Source organism: Podarcis tiliguerta (genome assembly GCF_965153285.1).
Source record: "Podarcis tiliguerta genome assembly, chromosome: 2".
Lineage (NCBI taxonomy): Eukaryota > Metazoa > Chordata > Lepidosauria > Squamata > Lacertidae > Podarcis > Podarcis tiliguerta.
Window position 1 is genome coordinate 39,884,737 of NC_139535.1, and position 23,114 is coordinate 39,907,850.

A 23,114-nucleotide genomic window follows, 5' to 3' on the forward strand; every position below is an offset into this window, starting at 1 on the left:
CATAACATGTAGGTAGTACTTACAGTAAGGAACTATATATGTGTACATGCCAACAAGTGCCCAGACATGCACTAAATGACCACTTTTTCATCAACAGTTATTGATCTATTCCCTTACTTTAATTCTTGAAATGGCTATGTAATAAGAACAACGAAATGTTCATAGATGATGGACACAGATGATGGCTGTGTTAATATGAACAACAAGGAAAAAGCAGCCAGGAGCCTCATACTTGCATGCTCCCTTCCCTCTCTCATAGCAGAGAGATGGATTTAAGCAGAACTTAGTTTCACTTTCCACAAAACATGGCTTGCTTTTATGAGCTAGAGATTGTTCTTTAAAACAAGCTATGGTTAGTCTTTGAACAAGCCAGCTTCAAACCATGGTTTATGAAACTACAGTTGTGTTATACCATAGTTTCCAGTTCATACATAACAGCAAAATTATGGGTTAAAGCAAATTCTGGTTAGTTTAAGCAAGCCAGTTTCATTAACTGTATGGTTTGAAGTTGGCTTGTTTTAAACCATTGTTTCTCATTCGTTCATATTGCCAAGTCAGGTTCCCTAGAAAGGGAAACTAAATTCTGATGAACTCATTCTCCAAACCATGCAGGAAAAGTGAGCATGGTAGCTCAAGGCAAGGGGAGGGGAATGTCTAAGCGTCCCAATAGATCCTTCCTGCTCTTGGATTTTATGCTGAACCATGCTTTAGTGTTGTGTGCAAATTGGGCCATTATTTCCATATTTGTGAGACAGGCTTCCTTTAGGAGATTCAGTTAATTGCCAGGGCAGGTACAAGCTCTGTTCTGATCTCTCCCGACATTGTTTTTGTGGTGTATTTCCTCCCCCACCCCTTTGGACCATAACATCAAGTGCCAGCTTGTTTTCATGCAGTGCAGTGGAGTGGCTTGGTGCTCATACAGTAAAGCAATCCTTTATTTCCTAAGAGTATTTGATCCCCTCAGCATTTATGAAGGCAACCCTAAGCCACCCAGAGTTTGGGAACGAGCAGCACCACTTGACTTTATTATTATTATTATTTGTTGTCCTTATGCTAGGAGGGTGTTCAAGTATTTTTTCCTCTTTTTGAAGAGAAGCTCACTATAGTAGTAATCCTACTTGGCATTTATATAGCCTTTTTGAGAATTTAGAGCACTCTGTTTTACATTCCTTCTGCAATCCTTGGAACAACCCCGAAAAGTGGGTCAGTGTGAGCCACCGCACTACAGAGCTGAAGGCAGTGGCTTTCTCAAGGCCCCCATAGTGAGGGCTGACGTAAAATTGTAGCCAGAGTTTTTACAACTTGCATGTTTAACCAGTACACATCAATGTGGTTTTAGCATGTAGGAGAGAGATTGGGAGCGAACAGTGTCCTTCCCAAAGAATCATGCTAAATGATGATAAGCTGCCCGATTTCTCTCTGCTCCCTGTAGATGTTGGATCCCTAGGGTGGATAGAGGAGTTCTGTTTAAAGGCTAGTTCCAGAAATGACTAAGTGGTTGCATGGCAATTACCAGGTCAGATGGGTTAGTGTTTTTCTCTGAAACCATTTTCACATGTCCATTAACACCCCTAAAGAGGGGTAGAACAGGGATGCAAGGAACCTGAGGGCTTCCAGGCATTGTTGGACTTCAGCTCCCATAATCCCTGACTATTTGACATGCTGGTTGGGCTGATGGGAGCTGGAGTCCAGCAACATCTGGAGGGCACCCATTGGCTCTCCCACTCCTGATCTGGAAGCAGTTTCATATTCATTAACCATATCAAGATGCGTAATTTAATACCATCATCTTCATGGGATGTGAATGCTGCTGAAGAAAACTGTTCTTGTTTGTCTGCCTACCACATGTAATCTGTTTAATGTATGAATGGGTGATGGGTGATATCAATAGAAGTTGCCATTTTTAAAATGCACATGTTCAGTTGAATCGCTAGTTGTTGTTGGGCACTGATAAACTCCCCCTCCCCCCATCTTATCTGTGGTATTGGTGGTGTGTGCATTGGTGCCTGATCACAGATACTAATTCGGCAGAGCATGTGCATACACTCTGGTCTTGTGGGGAAGAAATAAGAACTTCCCTTTGGCTCTCAAGATGCCTTTTTGGCCAACTAGTAGGCATTATTCCCCCCTCCCCTCCCCCCAGCCATGTAGTCATAAATCTAAATCTCAAAATACATGCAAATCTCTTACAAAGGAAGGCCTACTGCTCTGTGAAAGCAGTAACAGAAGCTGTCATGAGCATGAGTTTTGTGTGGGAAAATTCTACCTGTTTTTCTGTAGCCGGAGCTTTTCAAAGAAGGAGGAAAACATAATGCTTAGCAGTCTCTTCCATAATTTTTTTTTAAATGCTTCATTTATTTGCCTAACATTTGCATATAAGGGGTGTGGGCCATCCTTGAATTTTAAAAACATCCCCAGATAACTTTATCCATCACATTCCCAAGAGGATGTCCATATAGTCTTCAGGATTCTATACTTTGGATTTTTTTGTTTTGCCTCTTCCAGTTTCTTCCAAGCCAGGGACCTGTGTGAAGGTGCTGACGATTGAGCCCCCAGGTAACTCGCGGCTCCAGGAAGACCTGGCTCTGCTAGCAGACTGCGCCCTGCCAGCCGAACTCAGGGTAGGAAGTACATGTTTTTCCCTCCCTCTTCTTGCAGGGTCCTGCTATTTAAGCCCTCAGGAGTCCTGCACTTCTGCAATTTGTTCTGGTTTGCTCTCTTTAGGCTGTGCAGCAGCCACTCCGCTAGTGTTGAACTTTGACAGCTCCTGCTTCCATGGTATCAGGGCACCAATCTTAGAATCATAGAATCATAGAATCATAGAGTTGGAAGAGACCACAAGGGTCATCGAGTCCAACCCCCTGCCAAGCAGGAAACACCATCAGAGCACTCCTGACATATGGTTGTCAAGCCTCTGCTTAAAGACCTCCAAAGAAGGAGACTCCACCACACTCCTTGGCAGCAAATTCCACTGTCGAACAGCTCTTACTGTCAGGAAGTTCTTCCTAATGTTTAGGTGGAATCTTCTTTCTTGTAGTTTGGATCCATTGCTCCGTGTCCGCTTCTCTGGAGCAGCAGAAAACAACCTTTCTCCCTCCTCTATGTGACATCCTTTTATATATTTGAACATGGCTATCATATCTCCCCTTAACCTCCTCTTCTCCAGGCTAAACATGCCCAGCTCCCTTAGCCGATCCTCATAAGGCATTGTTTCCAGGCCTTTGACCATTTTGGTTGCCCTCCTCTGTACACGTTCTAGTTTGTCAGTGTCCTTCTTGAACTGTGGTGCCCAGAACTGGACACAGTACTCCAGGTGAGGTCTGACCAGAGCAGAATACAGTGGCACTATAACTTCCCTTGATCTAGATGCTATACTCCTATTGATGCAGCCCAGAATTGCATTGGCTTTTTTAGCTGCCGCGTCACACTGTTGGCTCATGTTAAGTTTGTGGTCAACCAAGACTCCTAGATCCTTTTCACATGTACTGCTCTCAAGCCAGGTGTCACCCATCTTGTATTTGTGCCTCTCATTTTTTTTGCCCAAGTGCAATATTTTACATTTCTCCCTGTTAAAATTCATCTTGTTTGTTTTGGCCCAGTTCTCTAATCTGTCAAGGTCGTTTTTGAAGTGTGATCCTGTCTTCTGGGGTGTTAGCCACCCCTCCCAGTTTGGTGTCATCTGCAAATTTGATCAGGATGCCCTTGAGTCCATCATCTTGCTGGATTCCCTTACATCTACTCCTTTCTGCTCCCTCTCAGGCATCCACGTTGCTGTGCGAAAGAGGAGATAGCTGCGCGGAATATCTGAATGGGAGCTTCCATGCTCCTCTGTACTTTTGGTACATGACTGAAAGTGTGTGAGAGAGGTTCCCCCAATTAAAAAAATAAAAGACCGGGATGGTCTGCCTTGCTATGTCTGGGCTATTCCATTCTCTTACAGCCTGTTATTCTCCTATATTTGGTAGTGTGAAAGGGAAGTGGCAAATGCCATGCCTTGTTTGTTCCTGAAGCAGCCATTTGTCTTCTTTGCTCTTCTTTGGGAGTCCAACATACTGTGGTCTCTCTCCATGAAGGAATACTCTAGATGAGGCCTGTTCCATTGTTGGTCTTCTGTAAGAGTGTGGCTAAACTATCCTGACTGTCTCAACTTTCAGGAGCGCTTATGACCGGAACATGAAATGTGGTGACATATAAGCTGGGCATTAATTAATAGCACTGCCCAGATCATTTTATTGTAGAAGTCCTCAACTTTTGATCAAAAGGTCTTATTTTCATGGGAAATTGTTTCTGGCCTCTTAATGATATGAAAACAGTGAGGTGAGGGAGATAAGAGTGTGCTGCATGTATCTTGATCTTCTGGTTCTACTTGCTTTGGTGTGATTCCTGGATATTTTGGATTCTGAGTGCCAGATTGTCCCGCCTTATTGTTCCCTGGTGCAACATGGTTCCTTTTTTATGGCTTGGCACTTTGCCCATTGCAACATGGTGCAGATCATGGATGCAGGAAGTGCTCTTGTGCTTAGGCTTTCTATTGCACATTCTCGAATTTCATAATGACCCACAGGGAAAATTTTGGACACCCAAATGTAGACTGAGTTCAGTCCAGTGCTCATGGGGAAGATGCCTGATTTCTGTTTTAGATTTGTGGCAGATAATTGAAGCATGTCCATTTGCAACTGCGGTGAAGCCCATGAGCAGATACCCTGTGACTGCATGTGGACTGCACTGAGCAGTGTCTTAATTCTCAGGTTTTCTGTGCGCATATGTGTGAATTATATGTAGAACCCTTTTTCAATTTTTTATTTGTTTTGGCCCTTTTATTGAATTTGTAACTAAAGTAAACTAATAAAATATAGCCCTAATTTTAAGCAGTTCCTGTGCATATAAATCTGAACAGTTTATTAAAACCTCCTGCTTTCCTGTGCTTAAGACAATTCCATGCGGTAAATTCACACTGAGAAAAGGGAGCTCTCTTCTACTGGGTTGTCTCTTTGGCACATGCAAAGTTACCACTGTGCTGCTGCCACTGGCCATAAATGGAGGGAATCTTCTCTACCCTCTCCAAAAATTTGCTGGTAGGGAGTGGAAAATGCCAAGCATAGGAAAAAATTGTCCCTATTTTTTTCTGGCTCTCACCTCAGAAGTATATAGTGAAGCAAACCTGCCCATTTCACTGCTTGTTCTAAAACATATTTTCATTCCTGTCGCCTTGGACAGTTTTGTTTTATCTTCCTGGTTTCAGGACAACTATACATGTAAAGGTAAAGGTAAAGGGACCCCTGACCATTAGGTCCAGTCGTGACCAACTCTGGGGTTGCGGTGCTCATCTCGCTTTATTGGCCGAGGGAGCTGGCGTACAGCTTCCGGGTCATGTGGCCAGCATGACTAAGCCGCTTCTGGCAAACCAGAGCAGTGCACGGAAATGCCGTATACCTTCCCGCCGGAGCGGTACCTATTTATCTACTTGCACTTTGAGGTGCTTTCGAACTGCTAGGTTGGCAGGAGCAGGGACCGAGCAACGGGAGCTCACCCCGTCGTGGGAATTCAAACCACCGACCTTCTGATCGGCAAGTCCTAGGCTCTGTGGTTTAACCCACAGCGCCACCCATGTTGCAAATTGGGACTGCACTGCAGAATCATTGGTTCCCTTCACCTACCCTCTCCCTTTCGGAACTCAAATTCCCCTCTTCTCTTCTCTTCCCTGCCACCTGCCCAAAAGCTGAAGTGTGGTTTGAAACTGGCTTTAGACCCTGGATCATGGAGAACCCTGGTGAGCCTTAACTATGGTTAATGTCACTTAACAAAATTTTGGTTAATGATGTGACGGTTAATTATGGTTAAGAGCTACTGGTGGAATTTGGGCTCCATAAGCGAGGGGGTAAGAAAAGGAACATAGGTTCCTGCACCCTCATGCTCAATGTGGTCAAAAAATTGGTAACACATCATTACTATTTACTAAATTTATATATCACCCTTCACCCGAAGGCTACAGGGTGGTCGACAACATAAAAATACAAAATGAGAACACAAACTACAGAATAAAAAAACAAAAACAAAACAAACCAATAACCCCCCCACCCACACACAAACAAACAATTTCTCCTGGCACCTAGAGATGCATAATGAAGGCTCCAGGCGAGCCTCCCTAGGAGAGCACCCCACAAGCGGAGAGCCACCACAGAAAAGTCTTGTTCTCACATTGCCACCCTCTGGACCACTCGCGGAGGGGCCCATGAAGAAGGACCTCAGATGATGATTGCAGGGTCTCTGTCAGTTCATATAGAGAAGAAGAAGAAGAAGAAGAAGAAGAAGAGGAGGAGTTTGGATTTGATATCCCGCTTTATCACTACCCAAAGGAGTCTCAAAGCAGCTAACATTCTCCTTTCCCTTCCTCCCCCACAACAAACACTCTGTGAGGTGAGTGGGGCTGAGAGACTTCAGAGAAGTGTGACTGGTCCAAGGTCACCCAGCAGCTGCATGTGGAGAAGCGGAGATGCGAACCCGGTTCCCCAGATTACGAGACTACCGCTCTTAACCACTATACCACACTGGAGGCAGTCCTTGTGCATGTGCACCTTCCCTCCTGTAATGTTTTTTCCCTAAAAAAAACAACACAACAACATCGGGTATAATACTCCCTGTTTCAGGATTATAGTTGTTTTTAGCACTTTATATGAAAAAAGAAGTTTTTCCACTCTTGGCTGAAATATCAAATATCGAAATTTGGCATATTTACCCGCCCAGCTTTCTTTCAGGAGCTTTTGGTACATACCCAGATTATCACGTTTCCTCAAGATTAGTCATTAAATATGTTGTGTTTTGGTTTGTGTGTTAATCTTCACTGTATAAAACAACAGGAACAAGAAGACAAAGCTGCTGTTTGTCCCACACATTTTGTTCAGTGAATAACTGACAGCAGCTGTGTATATCAGTAATATTTGGGAAGGATCGATAATCTCCTAAGACTAAATGTAAATATCCGTGTCCTACAGTTCACTTGCTATTCTTTAAAAACAAATCTTTGTAATCTCAGTCCTCTGCATTTTACTATGTTAGCCTGATTTGTTTTTCAAACCCCATCAATAGCAAAACACCATGGCGGTCAAATTATACACTGAAATCCCAAAGCCATCTATCCTCTCCCCAATCCCCGATCTATAGTTATTATAGCGCTACCTATTAGGAAAATAGGTATACATGTGTTTAATTTACTACTTAAGGAATTGTCATGTGTTAATTTTTATGCCCTTTACTTTATCTCTTAATGTAATAAATCCTGGAATCAGGATGCAGGTTGGCAAAACTAAAGTTCTGCAGATTTAAGAGAGATTTGGATATTGTAAACTTCTTACCCAAATTATTGTTTACATCCTGCTCTGCAGCTCTCATGTTTTGAAGTTGTTATTACTGATGGCTTTATTTGCTAGATTCACTGAAATGAAATTAAAAACTTTTTTAAAAAGTAGAGGTGAATGTCTGAATGCACCCTCAGTCTTACAAAGCTTGGTTAATGCCTTGTGAGAATACTTTAGGATTTATTGCTTAAGTATAGAGGAATGTTTCTGCCTAGTGATAGGTATTTATTTTAAAAGGGGTTCTAATACAGAAGGTGTCATAACAATCCCCCCCCCCCCGTTTCTATATGTACAGGTAGGTTTTGGAGAGTTGCCTTTTGACAGCACTGACAACTTTAGCAGCTGTCCTGACGTTTGTTTCCGGGTGGCAGAATACAATTTCTTGTGTCACAAGGTATGTATTCATATTGACTTAATTTACTAGGGCAGCTTTTTCACTTGCATCTTCCAATTTGGCACATACCAAATTTGTAAAACTACGTTGCGGGAGCAGGGGGAGCAGGGATTCTAAGGAAGTCCTCACTTCAATTCATGAGCATGCTGATTGTCTACTACACAACAGAATCCTATGCCTGCCTTCTCAGAAGTAAGTCACACTGAGTTTTGTGGGACTTAGTCCTTGGTACAAACTATCCCACTATCTCTTGGAGGTGATTGGTATTAAATGTTTCTGCCTGACTGCTTTTCTCAGCCTCATGGCTGCAGAGCTATGTGACACTGAAGACGACAATTATAGAGCTTCCACCTGAAAATGAGAAGCTCACCGCATGCTTTTTCATGTTCCCAGGTCTACTAAATGAGCTAGTGTGAACTGCCAGTACCTGCTATGCTGAGGCCAGCAGTCTGAGCACATGTGTAGCCGCATAAGTTGAGAATTGCCTGTATGTTTCTACGTTCTTTAAATGTGTGGGTTTCCTAAGCTGTATTATATCACTGATAGGTGAGCTGCCTTGGACTCCCTTGGGAGGTAGGGCAGGATGTAAATGTAATAAATAAACCTTAGAAAGCTAGGAGGGTCAATAGAAATCATTCATATCTGGTTGCTCTCCTGGTGTGCAGGGCAATGCTGAGCCAGGGAGATTCCTGCTTTCTTCTCTCCTTGCAGGCATTTTTCTGTGGCCGCAGTGACTATTTCAAAGCACTCCTAGAGGATCACTTCTCTGAAAGCGAGGAGCTACAGACCCAACCTAGCATCCCTGTAGTTACCCTCCATAACATTTCAGAGGAAATCTTCATCAGGGTCCTCTATTACATCTACAGTGATGACACAGAGGTGAGTTTTCAATTTTCACCCTTTCTGAGCACAGCCCATTTCTGGAACGTTTGTTCTAGCAAGGACTGCTGTGGTCCTGGGAGAAAAGTGCCAGAATTGCCACTGTGTGGTGGGAACAGAGTATTAAGCTTATTTAATGAGGCCTGTTAACTTGCAAATGTCCCAACCATGGGATAAAAGAACCCTATCTTTTCCTGTGAAATCATAGAATCATAGAGTTGGAAAGGGACCCTGAGGATCATCTAGTCCAACCCCCTGCAATGCAGGAAAATGCAGCTGTCCCTTATGTAGAACCTGCAACCATGGTGTTATCAGCACCGTGCTCTAGCCAACAGCTATTCAGCTTACCCTGGATCTTTCGCTTATCTTTCACTGCATATTAATACATCACCATAAAAAGCCATGCAGCAGTCCCTTGCTGGCTCAATAAACATTTTCCCCATTTTCTTGCCTTTTCTAGTGGGTCTTACGTCCTTCCCCCCAAAATGCTTGAATTTTATTTGAGGTTAGACGTGAACATTATTTACAAGACTGCAGTGCAGCCATCCATAAATGACAAGAAACAACCACCATGGATAAAAATATATCCTCTAAGTCAACATGTCTCTCAGACTGACTGCTTTCTTGCCCCCATGTGGTCCATTTTTTCTGATGCCAACTGGGAGTACTCACTCATGTGAGGAATTCTGTGACAGCACTAGAATACATAGGGTGGTCAGTCTGCCACTAGGGGGCAGTGCCAATACACAGTGAACTGGCTAGAGATGCACTGTTTTCTCCTGTTTGTACTGCTGCTTGTCTCATTCAGAACAAAAGGCGTGGTTGCACTTTTCCCAGAAGTCCTAATCTAGATTGAATCCTGCACTTGTTGCACAGGACTTGGCATAGGATGCTTAAGGAATTGTTGATCGTGTGTTGTGTTTTGAGTAACCAGAGGGTCTGCAAATGTAGGAGATGCAAAACTTCAGGGTGGTGTCCATGCTGTCAAAATGGTTGCAGGCATTTGCCTGTCGACCAAAAGTTGACGCAGAGCTTTTGGTCACTGTGGAGCAAAAGTGTTGCCACTGTCAACATCAGCAGCCTGTTGTGGTGCTGTCTAAGCAAGCGAGTGGCGAATCTGTGGGAAAAGGAACACGGCAGCAGCAACACTCAGCAACAACGGTTTGGGGGATGAAGCCATCACTGAAAGAAAGGCTTGTCAAATGTCTCGTTAATATCCTGAGAAGTGCATATGCATTTTGGCTGCAGTCTCCCGTCAGCTACAGGACTGACAGGTGAAGTGGGAGGTGGTAATCTCATTCCCAAGGAAATTGAATCCCTGTCATGCAGTGAGCAAGCTCCAGCTCACTGCTCTGAGCTCAGAAACGCAGCAAACTGGAAAGCAAGAGCACTTTCAGAACTGAAAAATAGCTGCCGCTTCCCCTCTCCTCCAATGGAATTATACATTGGCTGGCTCTCTCGGAGCTGCCATTTGCCTTGTTTTGTGTGCTGCTCCTTTAGAGAGCAGGGCTGGGGGACCAGATGTTGCTGGACCCCATTGGTTATGCTGGCTGGGATTTTTGGGAGGGTGACTGAAGGCTATAGGTTCCCCACTCCTGCCTTAGAATACTTACATGTTGTGCGGGGAGAGACTGAGAGCCATCTTCAGCTAGTTGTTGTCAGACTCTTACCCCTAAATCTCATTGCATCTGGAAAGCATTTCACACTGTAGGGAAGTGAGATGCTAAAGGGTAGAATGTAGTGAGAGCACACTTTGCTCCCCAGAATACTCTCTGAGACCATGAATCTCTTTTCCCCCCGTGATCTGTCGTCCTGCAGGGCAAGAAGCAAAGCTGCCAACCAAGCCATCTGTCCTTGTTTTCTTTCAAGCTAAAGAACTCTTGAAACAATTATCTTCTTCTTGACACACACACACACACACACACACACACACCCATCCCTTGCTTTAAGGCTAGGGAAGTTTCTTTTAAAAATCATGATCCATAGCACAAGCATTCCTGTTCTTGAGAAATTGGCTATGGATTACTACTGAACTTCTTTGCATTTCAGATGTTATTTTTATTAATGACTTCCCCTTCACCATAACGTCCCAGGGCAGGTCACAACAGTTTAAAATGAAATACTAAAAACAGTTTAAAGCAAATGGGATGGGTCTTGCAAATACATATATCAAGTGTCAAAGGTCAGAGATGCATCTTCATCAGCATATGATGAAAACTGCATAGTGAGGGCACCAGAAACACCACTGTCAGGAGGGTATTCCACAACTTAGGGGCTGACACAGGGAATGCCCTCTCCAGTTCCCCAGCCCTGCTGAACTTCAGAAGGCAGTGGGACAACCAAGAGGGCCCAATAGAGTTTGTAGGAAAGGAGGTGACATTTCCAATATTTGGGGCCTAAGATGTTTGGGGCTTTAAACACTGAAATGAGCTCCTTGACTTGGGCTTGGAAATGAAGTGGCATCTAATGCAGCTGTTTTAAGACAGGGTTCTACAAGTTCCAAATGTGACCCCAGCCAGTAATGTGGCTGTTGCACTTGGGCTAGCTGAAGTTTCCAAGTGGTCTTCAAGGGCAGCTGCTTTTAGAGTGCAATAATCCAGTCTGGAAGTTACCAGATGTTGGTACAGTGGCCAACATCTCTGTTGCAAAGTTGGCTGTAGCTGGCAAACCAGTCAAAAACAGCTGGCAAACCAACACCCCTGGCCACCGAGGCCACCTGGACCTCTAGGTGACCCAGGTGTAGACCCAAAGTACAGAATTGCTCCTTCCAGGGACATGCAAACCCATCCAGACCAGACTGTCTCATGTATTCACTACTGTAGATTCACCGCTCAGAGGTATGAATCTGTCTCCCTATATACCTACTCCACTTTGAAGTGGGATCTTTTTTTGTTTCTATATTTTCCCACAGTAATGCCCAGGCTGGTGTTCATGGGAATGCCCTCCAAAAATGTCCAGAAACTTCTGCTGGTTTAAAAACTGGTGACCGGTGTTGCATCTGCTCCTTGTAAAAGGGGTATGATAGAAGTGTAAATAGTAATAACCAGGGGCAGGGTGTCATAATAATAATAATAATAATAATAATAATAATAATAATAATAATAATAATAATATTTATTTATATCCCGCCCTCCCCAGCCGAAGCCGGGCTCAGGGCAGCTAACAACAATAAAACAGTACAAAAGTACAACACAAACAACACTCTAAAATCATTTATTATAAAATTAATTCATGAGCATTTTATGCCACTGCCAAAAGAGCTGTATTGCCTCCTCTTTGGTTACTGGGCACATTTTTACCTATAAAGTTCAGCACAACCTGGGACTGGGGTGTCTGAAGCAACATTCTCACCCAGCAGTGAATTTCCTTGCCTGTCTGAGACCCTTTCCTGGCTGCTCCCTGCCTTCTGAGATTAGGTGGTTGGAGAGAGATTGCTTTGTCAGGGTTGACACACACATTCTAGAATTACTCCCTGATTTGTTTCTGGCACTTTTTGCTATTATCTCTTAAGCACTAGATGAAGACTTTCTTGCTTTGTTAGGCTTTGAATGACACCTGCCTTGCCTTTTTATGCTATCTGCTTCCCCCGGCATGTGTCTTTGTTTTCAGTGGCTCTTCATTTTGTGCCATCTGTTGCTGTTTTTATTTCATGGTTGGCCACCTTGAAACAATTCTTTTTAAAAAGGTACACAAGTTACAGTGCTAAAATGTGGCCTGTACATCTGTACTCTCCTTAGGTTCACTTCCTGCTGACTTTGGTTTTAGTCCTCCTCCTAAATCATTTCTTTCTGTTTTTAAAAAAGACACATCTCTGGTAAATGTTTGCCATGTGAAGAAGTTTCAAAATGCAGTGACTGAGGAGGGAACTGAACAGTGCAAATTCTTCATCCTTGGAATAACAGTGAAACGGGCAAAAGCAATAGACTTGCATATCAGACATTCAGGATTTTATCCCAACACTTTTTCGAAGAAAAGAATAGGGAGATCTTCCCCTCTGAGCCCAGGACAATGTTTAGCTTGTTAACACCAGACTTCATAATACCTACAGCAATTGGGGCTGGCTCTGCTTTGAAGCAGAGTGAAGCAACGCACTATAGGTGGTAGTGGTAGAGAAGAGATGAAGCCATACTTTGGTGTCTGAAGGATGCAGAAAGAAAGGCAGAGGGCTGTCTCAGTAGTGGCGCCTGCCCTGTGGAATGCCCTCCACCAGGTGTCAAGAAAATTAGCAACTATCCTACTTTTAAAAGACATCTGAAGGCAGTACTGTTTTGGGAAGTTTTTAATGTTTAATGCTGTATTGTGTTTTAATATTTGATTGAGAGCCAACCAGGGTGGCTGGGGGAACCCAGCCAGATGGGTGGGGTATAAATAATAAATTGTTGTTGTTGTTGTTGTTGTTGGGCGCTATTTAGGCTTTCTTCAGGCAGCAGAATGCTCTGGGTTGGCACTGACATCATGAGTTGTCATATTTGCGTATGGCAGTGGAAATAGCAAGGCTCTTGGCTGTAATGGCCAGTGAACTGTGCTGTGCCAGTTTACTATAGTGTTCTTTACAAAGAAGAAGAATTTAGTTTAGTTTCTTCAGTTATATTTTTTAAAAAGATTTTCTTGGCTTACAAAAGTACATGCCTTGTCTCATTTTAGTTTCTTCAGTTCTATGTAACTAAAGTCCAGCAAATCTTTGCAGAGAATCCTCTGGAGCACTGCTGCTTTCACTTTCAAACAGCAGCAAAACTACTTGCAATGGGACTCCTAGAATCATTCTACAATCATAGAATTGTAAGCTGGAAGAGACCCCGAGGGCCATCTAGTCCAATCCCCTGTAGTGAAAGAATCTCAGGTTACTGATACATGGTCCCAATTAAATGAACATCAAGGATTTGAACTGACGAGGCAAAGAGGAATGGCAAAGTCAGATTTGTCTTGGTGTTATGTTTCGGAATGCTTGGATGAGTGGCTTAAAGTGTCTGGGAGGAGGAAATGTCAAAGCCAGGCAATTCAAATTATAGCAGTGAACTTGCAGTGAATATTAAGACAAATTTCCTGGGCTTAGATTTTTTGGAAGAGGGTGATTGGTGTATATGGCATGGGGCTTAGCAGCCTGCAGGGGGCAAGGAGCTAATGGAGGATGGAAGAGAGGCGTATTATCTATTGCACCATAGCACACTGGCTGTGTCCACATGTTTCCTCCAAACAAATCATGAGCTCGGGTTCTACTGACACAACAACAAGCCCGAGACTTGTGGTTTGTTGCTTCCAGTATGGTGTGTCCAGGAGCAGGAGAAGAGTGAAATAGGAACTTACAGGCATTAAACCATAGTTAACTGGCTTAGTGAAGCATACGAACAAGGTCTCTTAAGTCACTTGCATTTGATCTTTAAGCAAAACAAGCAGTGGTCCAGTATGAGAGCACTTTTAAAAAATGATCCTGCTGGAAGCATGCATGTCTAAAGACTCTTGTTGGTATGATGTACAACTTTCAGAAATGATCCGAGTGGTAATGGATTCCTACTATATCCAGCTCACAAAATACTCCTTCAGCGAAAGTTCTATGAATGACACATTCCAACATAATGCACACATAGGCATTTATGGAAATAATTAATAAAGATGACCCAGCACTGGATTTAGTGCAGGTGGTTCCCCTGCACAGGGCGCCAAGGTGAGGGGGCGCAAAATGATGATAATAATAATAATAATTTAAAAACCTATATTTATACGGGTGCTTACTGAAAAGATCCATTAAAAAAAGCAGGTGTAGCAAAATGAATTATTGTGAAAATAATAAATATTTAGATACCCAAGGCTATTGTAGAGCATCTTAGTGATGACTTCTGTGCATTGTCAGGAGATATATCATATCCAGACAGAACTGCACTTGGTGAATGACCTGCAACTGAAGATTTATCCAGGCCTGAGCATTTTTCAGAAGTGGTGTTGTAAAATATTTTCCCTGGTATGGGTTTGAGCTGGCAAAGCTAAGTCTTGTGTGTGAGTATTTGATTTGGTTGTGCTTGTGCCTAGGCTTTAAAACTAGTTATGAACTTCAAGTCTTCGGGCAGAATATAAAAAAATTGCATTTAATCATATAAATGAGGGTCACTGTTGCAGTCAGATGTGATTTACGGACAGGGTTTTAGTTTTGATACCGAGCCCATTTTGATGGATGCCCTTTTGTCACGGCAGCTGTCTCCTGATAACGCCTACGAAGTGCTTTGCGTCGCAGACATGTACCTGTTACCTGGTCTCAAGCGCCTTTGTGGGAGGACTTTGGCCCAGGTTCTCGATGAGGAGAGTGTTGTCAGCATCTGGAAGATCGCAAAGCTGTTTCAGCTGACCCGGCTGGAGGACCAGTGCACGGAGTACATGGCAAAGATCATTGAGAAGGTAAGGAGGGGAGCTTTCCCTAGGAATGGGTTGTATGCAGCAGCCAACAAGTAACCAGCGTTCATCTCTCTCAAGGCCTTTTAAGCCTGGTGTATGCATAGTTGCCCACATTTCTTAAAAACAAGGCATGTTCTCTGTAGAAGAGAGTGCCTGTAGAACAGCAAGGGATGTTTATTTTGAGGACTGTGGATCATCTGCTTGCCTGAACTAGTTGCTTCGTTAGTTTATTTGAAATGTGAGGATTTTCAGGTGCAGAAGTAACACACAAAAGAGCTCACTATCCTAAGTAGTCCTAAAATACGGTGGCACAGTTTGTATTTTAGAGAAAGTTCTCATACATATAAACTTTCTGTTGATTTGTATCAGTTGTGGCAGATTCAAGAGTCTATTACTTTACTGTAATCTTCCATGGAGGAGCATTGGCCTAATAGTACAAGTCATATCTTCTTGTACTGAATCTTGGTTACAAAGATCAGTTTGTCCCAGAACCCCACCAGGTTGTACCTTAAGCATTAACTCCTACATGCAGACCTCACTTATGTGCAGAGTACATACATCCTGCTACTTTAATCCCATATTATATCATGCCGTCTCCCCAAAAAATGCTTAGGCAAGGATTATTTGAAATACCTCCCAACTAAATTGGTGCAGAAATTGTGCTTTAACTGGACAGTACTAACATGCATTTATGCCAATGTTTGCCCCAGGAGAAGAGCAAGAGTGCTGCCTTCTTTCCATCTCCTCTCCTGCTTGACCAGTTGTAGTATTGACAGTCCCATACTACAGCCCCATGAACACAGGTTCACAGTCTTGTCTCTGCTGGGCATTTGGGAGCCCGGTCAATTCACTGATTTTATTTTTTTTAATGGCTCTAATTCGCACACCCACACAAGTTGCAACTGTTCTTAACAGGCTTTGAGAAAGGTGTGAAATTCTTTCTTGACTGTGAAAGCACATTGAAGAAAATGATTTCTTAACAGATCCACTTATACAAAAGTTCCTCTCCCATTTTTCCCCAGGGAAAACAAGCAGGAAGTGGTTCTTAGTGGGGAGCCCTTTGTTAGCCAAACAAAAATCAGGACTTGCCATTTAATGCACCGCTGTTAAGAATTCTAAAGAATTCTGTTTTTCCTGCACCTTCGTCGGGCTAGTACAATAGGCCACCAATAATTTTTTTAGATGATGAATTTATATTGGAATATAGAGGCACAGGCCTGTGGAACCATGCTTTCTGTAGCCTTTGGTGGGTATCGTACTTCATCAGCCTTTTTTGCTTCTGTGAAAAATTGTTACAAACGCCTATTCCTGCTTTACAGGGCATGGGAATCTTTGTTAAATGTGTAAGCAGTGCCCACAAAGTCAGTGGGCTGGGACAGCTAGTGAAGAAGTTGACTAAGATTGCTTAGATTAAGTGGGTGCTATGTAATGGTAAACGGCGTTCCGTGTGCTGCACTGCCTCTCCAGATGCAGCTTCGTCACGCTGGCCACGTGACCCGGAAGTGTCTGCGGACAGCGCTGGCTCCCGGCCTCTAGAGTGAGATGAGCGCACAACCCTAGAGTCTGGCAAGACTGGCCCGTACGGGCAGGGGTACCTTTACCTTTACCTTTTATGTAATGGCTAAAACACCAGTTCTAGAGCGACCTTGTGTTGGGTAACTTTTTGTTTCTGAGGTTAAATGGTTCAGTAAATGGTGGGATGGAGGGAGCAAGAGGGATGGGTGCTTCCAAACAGAAAGCCTTTATGTAGCAAACATATTTTTGTTTTTTTTTAAGGTTTCAGATAGCTGTGCTGCCATTTTTTAATGGCAAAGTTGCATCCCACACCTAGGTCTGCATTTTTAAGAAAGAGATGCTTTTCTTGCTTGCCAGGTCTTCATCAAACTATTGAGCTGAATTAGGCCTCCTTATGGAAAAGGTGGTCTCTTTTGTGTGGTGTTACAATAGAGTGATTCTTCTTCCCACTATTCTGAAATTTAATATTATGCTTTCAGTGTGAATCTTTTTTATTTTATTTTTTGGGTAACTCATGTCCATATGATGCATAATTGTACATACTGAATCAGAATTTCTTCTGTACTACTACCGCTGTTTAAAATTCTAAATGACATCATTATGCTGAGGACTCTAATGTGCTTATCAGCCTGCCAATTTCCATCACCACTTCTCTTTCCAATCCAGCTAGTGGAGTTTGAGGAGTTTGCTGTGGCAGTGAAGGAGAATGCTGAGGCAGTCGAAGAACGGCAGGAGACAGACTCAATCCCTCTTGTTGACGACATCCGTTTCCACATAACCAGCAACGTGCAAACATACAGTGCAATTGAAGAAGCCAATCAGAAACTGGAAGCTCTGGATAATCTTCTGGCCAGCATAGGACTTGAATGCTAATCTGGGACATCACCCTGTGTGACTTCACAGTAGATCAGCTCAGAGTTCCCTCTCCTTGCCCCCCTGGGTTTTGTAGCTGCTTTCCCCTTTTATGCATAATTTCAGTTTCTAACTTAACATTCTGACAATTGCATACTGATCTACCTTTCTTCTCCTGAGAACCTGGTCCCCGGAAGCAGCTCAGATTTGAAAACATTGCTGCTTGTACATGATAGTGCTGACGGGTGATCTGCAAACCAAATTTAATGAATGTATTGATTGGCATATTGTGAGGCTGCCAGATGTTGCAGGCCAGCGATGCCTAGTGAAAATTGGTGCAGCCTGCAAGAACATTGGCACAACACCTTCCTGCAAACAGATTAAATTCAAGGCAGTCGCTGGTTAAGGAATGAATCAGACTGCCTTTCATGATCCATATTTTACAGGATAATTAGGGAGATAGGCACTTTTACTTCTACAGGGCTACAGAAATGTTGTGCTTGTGCAGTGGTATCTGCATTTGCCTGCTGCTTGCCTTGCAGAAATGGCTGTGTTTATTCATCCTGCAGCCTTATCTTCCAGATTTGCACAGTGGGGGCAGAGCAGAACCTTGGCTTTCTAACCCAGATGCCTTATTATTCAGCAAGCTCCTGTTCAATTCAGGTGTCCCATTTGTTTTTTATTCCCCATTTCTGCAGTTCCTACTGGAATGCAGTAGTACTCCACAAAATTGCATGGCTCGACTTTTGTCTCGAGTGCAAACACACTTGCAAACAGCTACTCTTTACATGTTACTTTTGTAGAGGATGCTCAAACGCTGATGTTTAGCAGGAACTTTAGTCATGTGTCTGTTCCACTTCAAGCATAGTTGTGACATTTTGTAGATATTGCTGGGCTTGGAAGTTGAGTTCAGGTGGTTCGCAAAGTCTTCAAATCTTGGTTTGGAGTATGTGAGTGTATGTGTGGCATGCAGCATTTCTTCCTTTCTCACGGAAGCATAACTTATTGCCCTATTCAGGTAGTGGTATGGGGTGGGGTGGGGTAGAACTGTCATGCAACCATCTTCACTCCCTGACCGCCCAGTGCCAACGCACTTGACCTCACATTGGCATAGATCCAAATAGCGTGATCAACACATTGCGAAATTAGGGTCTATGAATCACATTACTCTGGTACATGCATGTTGGTGTACAGACAAGAAAAGCAGCGTCTCACTACTGCTCAAGAGTGTGTAGCGTGTCATCTCCCCCTGCCCCTCCCTTTAGAAATAGCAGGAGTTGGAGGCAGCTACAATCTGGGCTTGCATAGTGCTCATCCCACCATCACTAAACTCTACTGAATGGAGTCAAACATCTGCTTGTAACAAAGCTAACCAAGGCATGTCCTTTAAGGCTGCCACAAGTTAGTAGGTTTTTTTTAACACAAACTCCTCTTCAAATCTTCCTAGCAAGCGCTACTTTGAGACTTTGGCAATTGGAGAACATTTTGGGAGGAGGTGGGGATGTGAACAACGCAGGAAAGGGCTGTGTTGCCTAACATGGAAACTTTCCTAGCTAAGATAATGCAGTGGCTCTGTACCACATAACCTTAAGAATTATGTGCTGTATAAATATAAATATGACAAGGAGGCCCACTTTGGATTATCCTGGCAATGTGAGGATGATTATTCTTATATACAAATACTATTAAGCATGAGTACAATTGCATTAGTAGATGCAGTTGCTCTGGCTGATGTAATACTGGGCCTTCAGCTTTCCACTGATAAGTATTCACAATCAAAGTGAGGTCAAGAACTTGTTTTTTCACTTTCCATTGACGGGTGTGATGAAGTGAGAAACTTACATTGGGTCTTTTCCCATTTTCCTATCTGGTTTCTTGACTTGGAACAAGATAATGACATTATATAACCATGTAAGCAGAGTCAGGGCTTACCAGAAATTGCTGCCTGCCATACTGGAGATTCATCTTCCTTTAAATGTTTTGTGATGGAATGGGAAATGGTAGGGTGGGGGTGTCCCAGATTCTACACCTGTAGTTCATGTCCCTAGCAGGACTGAGTTTTTGGTGTTCTTGGCTCTATCTCAAGGCATATATATCATCCATATTTATGTGATGTTATTCCCATGCAGACTCTCTTAAATGAGGCACTTAAACTCTGACTTATTTCAGTCTCTGCTTTGGAATACACAGCCATCCCACTCTCTAAACAAGTTCCCTTTGAGCCACCATAAATCTACAGTAAGTGTCCATGCAGTATTTGACAAATGAAACTAACTTGATGTAGAATTTGACACTTCTGACTTGTGCCAAGGAAAGCACATCTCCTAAAAGAATGGTACTTGTTCAAAATCATGTGGAACAGTTCTGTAATGCAGAGGCAGCAAACTAAAAAACCTGGCCAAGGTATTATTTTCCCTACTTTTCACCAAAAGTAGTCACAGAAGTTAAGTTTGATGCTAGAGTGTTTGGGACCTGGATTGGCTAGGCATAATTTCTCTCCATCGTGTTATGGCAACAACTTGGAAGAGCACCTCACAGAATAAAAGGGCATCATATTGAAAGGGGCACAACTTTATTATTGAGCTGCTGATTTAATTCTGTTCCGTAGTCTTCCTGTTATCATGAAAAAGGACTCAGCTGGCTATCTGCTGAATTTAGCAAACAAATGAGGTTTAACCTTTTAGAGTTTATGCCAATACTGAATTATTGGGGCAAAACAAACCAGAAGCACAGAAAGTTTTTTTTAAAAAAAGGCATACTAGTATTTCTTCTTTCAAGTGTCTGGTAAAGTAAATGTGAAATATAATTAGTTAATTGTCAAGAAGCATGGCACCTGGGTGCTTCTGGTGAAATGACTTCTGACTCTTTCTTTTAATTGTAGAGCCAGTGAAAGAGTGTCATGGTGGCCTTTGTTTTCTTGCCTAGTAACAAAGGTTTGCCCAGACTGCTAAATATGCTGGAGAAATTAAGAATGGATTGCCAGTGTGAATGAGTTTTATAGTTGCATTTCTGAGTTCAGCTCCCTGGTGAATTGTCCTATCACTCCCAACTAACTGTCTGGTAGTATTTAGATTCTTGCCCTTTGCAAGAGGAAACAGATACTAGGAGCCACACTTACAAGTGAAAAATTGCCTATTTAAATAATTAAAAAAATGAAATTAATGGATTTCTAATATTTATTGAACTTGTTTCTCTTGGCTATTGGTTGTAGTTATATGGCAAGACAATTTAAATGTAAATTGTTTCCTTTGTTTACATTGGTTCTGCCCTCTGCTACTTGTTAAAAATAAAGAGAATGTAAAGCTTTTCAGAATGGCAATATAATAATAATATATTTAAAAGCTTAATATATAAGCATGTGTGCAGCAATAAAGAGTTTATTTCATTAGATCTGGTTTGGCTGTGTGTCATTAATTCATTATATGAATTACATGAATTCATACATGAATGAGTGCTTAAAAGGATTTCTTACATGCTCTCCCCCCCCCCTCCCAGGCAGTAGCTGTGGTTGTGATGAGATGGAACTGTCAAATGCCACACAAATATTTTTCCACCCTGGCACCATCTTCAGATTAATAAGTTGTGCACGTTATAAGCAAAGAGTTGGGTGCTTAATAGTGGTGACTTGACACCATTAAATTCCATGCTTCTAGTAATGATCCTGAGGTAAACATACTACCTATATTGCCTAATTTCATAGTTCCTTCCTAAAATTCTAGTACCTCATGAAACTCTCCTCCCATGACTCACAGCTTATGGTAGCAATCAGGGTGGGAGTAAGAAAACAGGTTGGTGTGAGTGACTCAGAGGGATTTACAATACAGTGGTACCTCTGGTTGTGAACGCTTCTGGTTGCGCACGCTACGGGTTACAAGCTCTGGTGTGAGCAGAAATCACACGCCAGAGGCACGCGCACAGTGGAAGGCACACTTTCGCTAATGGCGCCTCAGGTTACGAGCGGTTTCCAGTTACGAACGGATTCCAGTCGTAACCAGAGGTACCACTGTACCTGGTCCTGTCAGTGAAAACATTTAGGCCTAATATATGGGATCACATGCCACTGGTGGTCTGAACACAATACTGACGGTTCCGTGTGACCCCCCCTCTCCCCACCTTGAACAGTAGTTTATTTTCTCAGTCCTAGCACATACGGATTTGCCTAATTTTATTTTAACAGCAGCATTGAATTTGGCTAGTCTGTGAAAGCAACTTGCCCATGAAATGCAGGGACTTCATGACTGGGGAGAGGGGAGAAGGGAAGAAGAAATGTCCGCTTATTCTTGTATATTCTAATGCAACTACTGAAAAGGCATGTACTGAAACAGAAGGGACAAAACATGGGCATTGCAATGAGTCTTCCGAAACACTGTTAACATATATGAGTTGCACTCAAGTATTTCTTGTATTATTATTATTTAAATTTGTATACCACCCTTTATCTGTATATCTGTAGAATGTGCTGTTTACATTCACCTTGAGAATGTCTTGTCATTGCAAACCTAGCTAGGACCAGTTCTGCCCTCACTTCTTGTTTACTCTCTTGCCTATTTCTCTTGTGAAGCCTTCAGAGTTTGCCATCACTGCACGTCCAGAGCTTCTTCGGAACTTGGGGTCTTTTCTCAGTTTGTCGCGCACTGGCATATTTTCCAGCTTCCTCTCTCTGTTGTTCTCCATCCCTCCACCCACCAAGTACCCTGGAAGTGCCTACTTTGCCTAGGCCTGGCTTACACATGCAGCAAACTGAGGTGGGGGCGAGGTGGCAGAATAGGCTGGGATGGCAGGTAGGGTGCATTAAAAACACAATTCTCTACACAAACTCCCTGCAGATAGGTGTGAGCCCAGACTGCTCTGTTGTCCCCATTTCTCATTTTGTGTGTTAGTTGCAACATTCAGAACAGCATCCACACCTGCACTCCTGATACTTTCTGCCCCACCACCTCAATATTTTATCTCTGCTCATCAGCCATGCACTCTTCAACTTGTGCCTGGACCTTGGACCCAGCTGAGACTCTGTCTCCCAACAGCATTTTGTAACGAAATCAACAATAGTTTTCAGAATAGAAAAATCAGGAATAAAAATGGCATGGCATTGCAGTTCACATCTGTGAAACAGATATATGGTTTTCCCTGTTTCAGGGAAGCACTTGTAAGTTATGTCCTCTTGCTCTAACTAAAATTATGTCTCCAAGGTGGATTTAAGATAATCCACTCATTAACTTTTTTAGCAGAAAATGAAGTGTCCAAAATGGTGTTACTCAGATTTTCAATGTACATGATCCTAAGCAAACTGTTTTCATTGTTTTTTGGTATTTTTTGGAAGAGGGATATTGATGGATGGATGGATAGATAGATAGATGATAGATAGATAGATAGATAGATGATAGATAGATAGATAGATGATAGATATAAAACCAGGAAAGTTGAGCGGATCCACCTTCAGGAAAAGGGTTAATTACCTGAGTGCTTCAGAAAGGTCAAAACCGTGAGACTGCTGTGGAAGTAACACAAATGAAAGAGAAAAAGAAAAGTAAAAGAGAAGAGTGCTGTTGCTGATGCTGTCTGGTTGGTGGGCTGGTAAGTAGGTGAAGGCACTTCCATTATCGCTGTCTTTTCACTCGAGGGCTTTATAGGAACAGCGCTAAAACTAACATGAATAATTAAATAAGCCGGAGGTGCCTGCTTTAAAAGGGCACCAGTCACGAGACTTCAAACACTGCCATCAATGTGGCACATTT

The 23,114-nt window shown here is 42.8% G+C and overlaps 1 protein-coding gene across 2 annotated transcripts in view; it reads left to right on the forward strand.

The window, feature by feature from the left end:
- ABTB1 (ankyrin repeat and BTB domain containing 1) overlaps positions 1-20,769 on the forward strand; it is a 42,408-nt gene extending 21,639 nt beyond the window's left edge. For both annotated transcript variants that reach the window (XM_083418599.1, XM_083418600.1), the window contains exons 8-12: positions 2,506-2,621; positions 7,651-7,749; positions 8,461-8,628; positions 14,815-15,015; positions 17,194-20,769. In XM_083418599.1, coding sequence (XP_083274725.1) covers positions 2,506-2,621; positions 7,651-7,749; positions 8,461-8,628; positions 14,815-15,015; positions 17,194-17,400 — 791 coding nt within the window. In that variant the 3' untranslated portion in view covers positions 17,401-20,769. The remainder of the gene's footprint in view (positions 1-2,505; positions 2,622-7,650; positions 7,750-8,460; positions 8,629-14,814; positions 15,016-17,193) is intronic.
- The last annotated feature ends 2,345 nt before the right edge of the window (positions 20,770-23,114 follow it).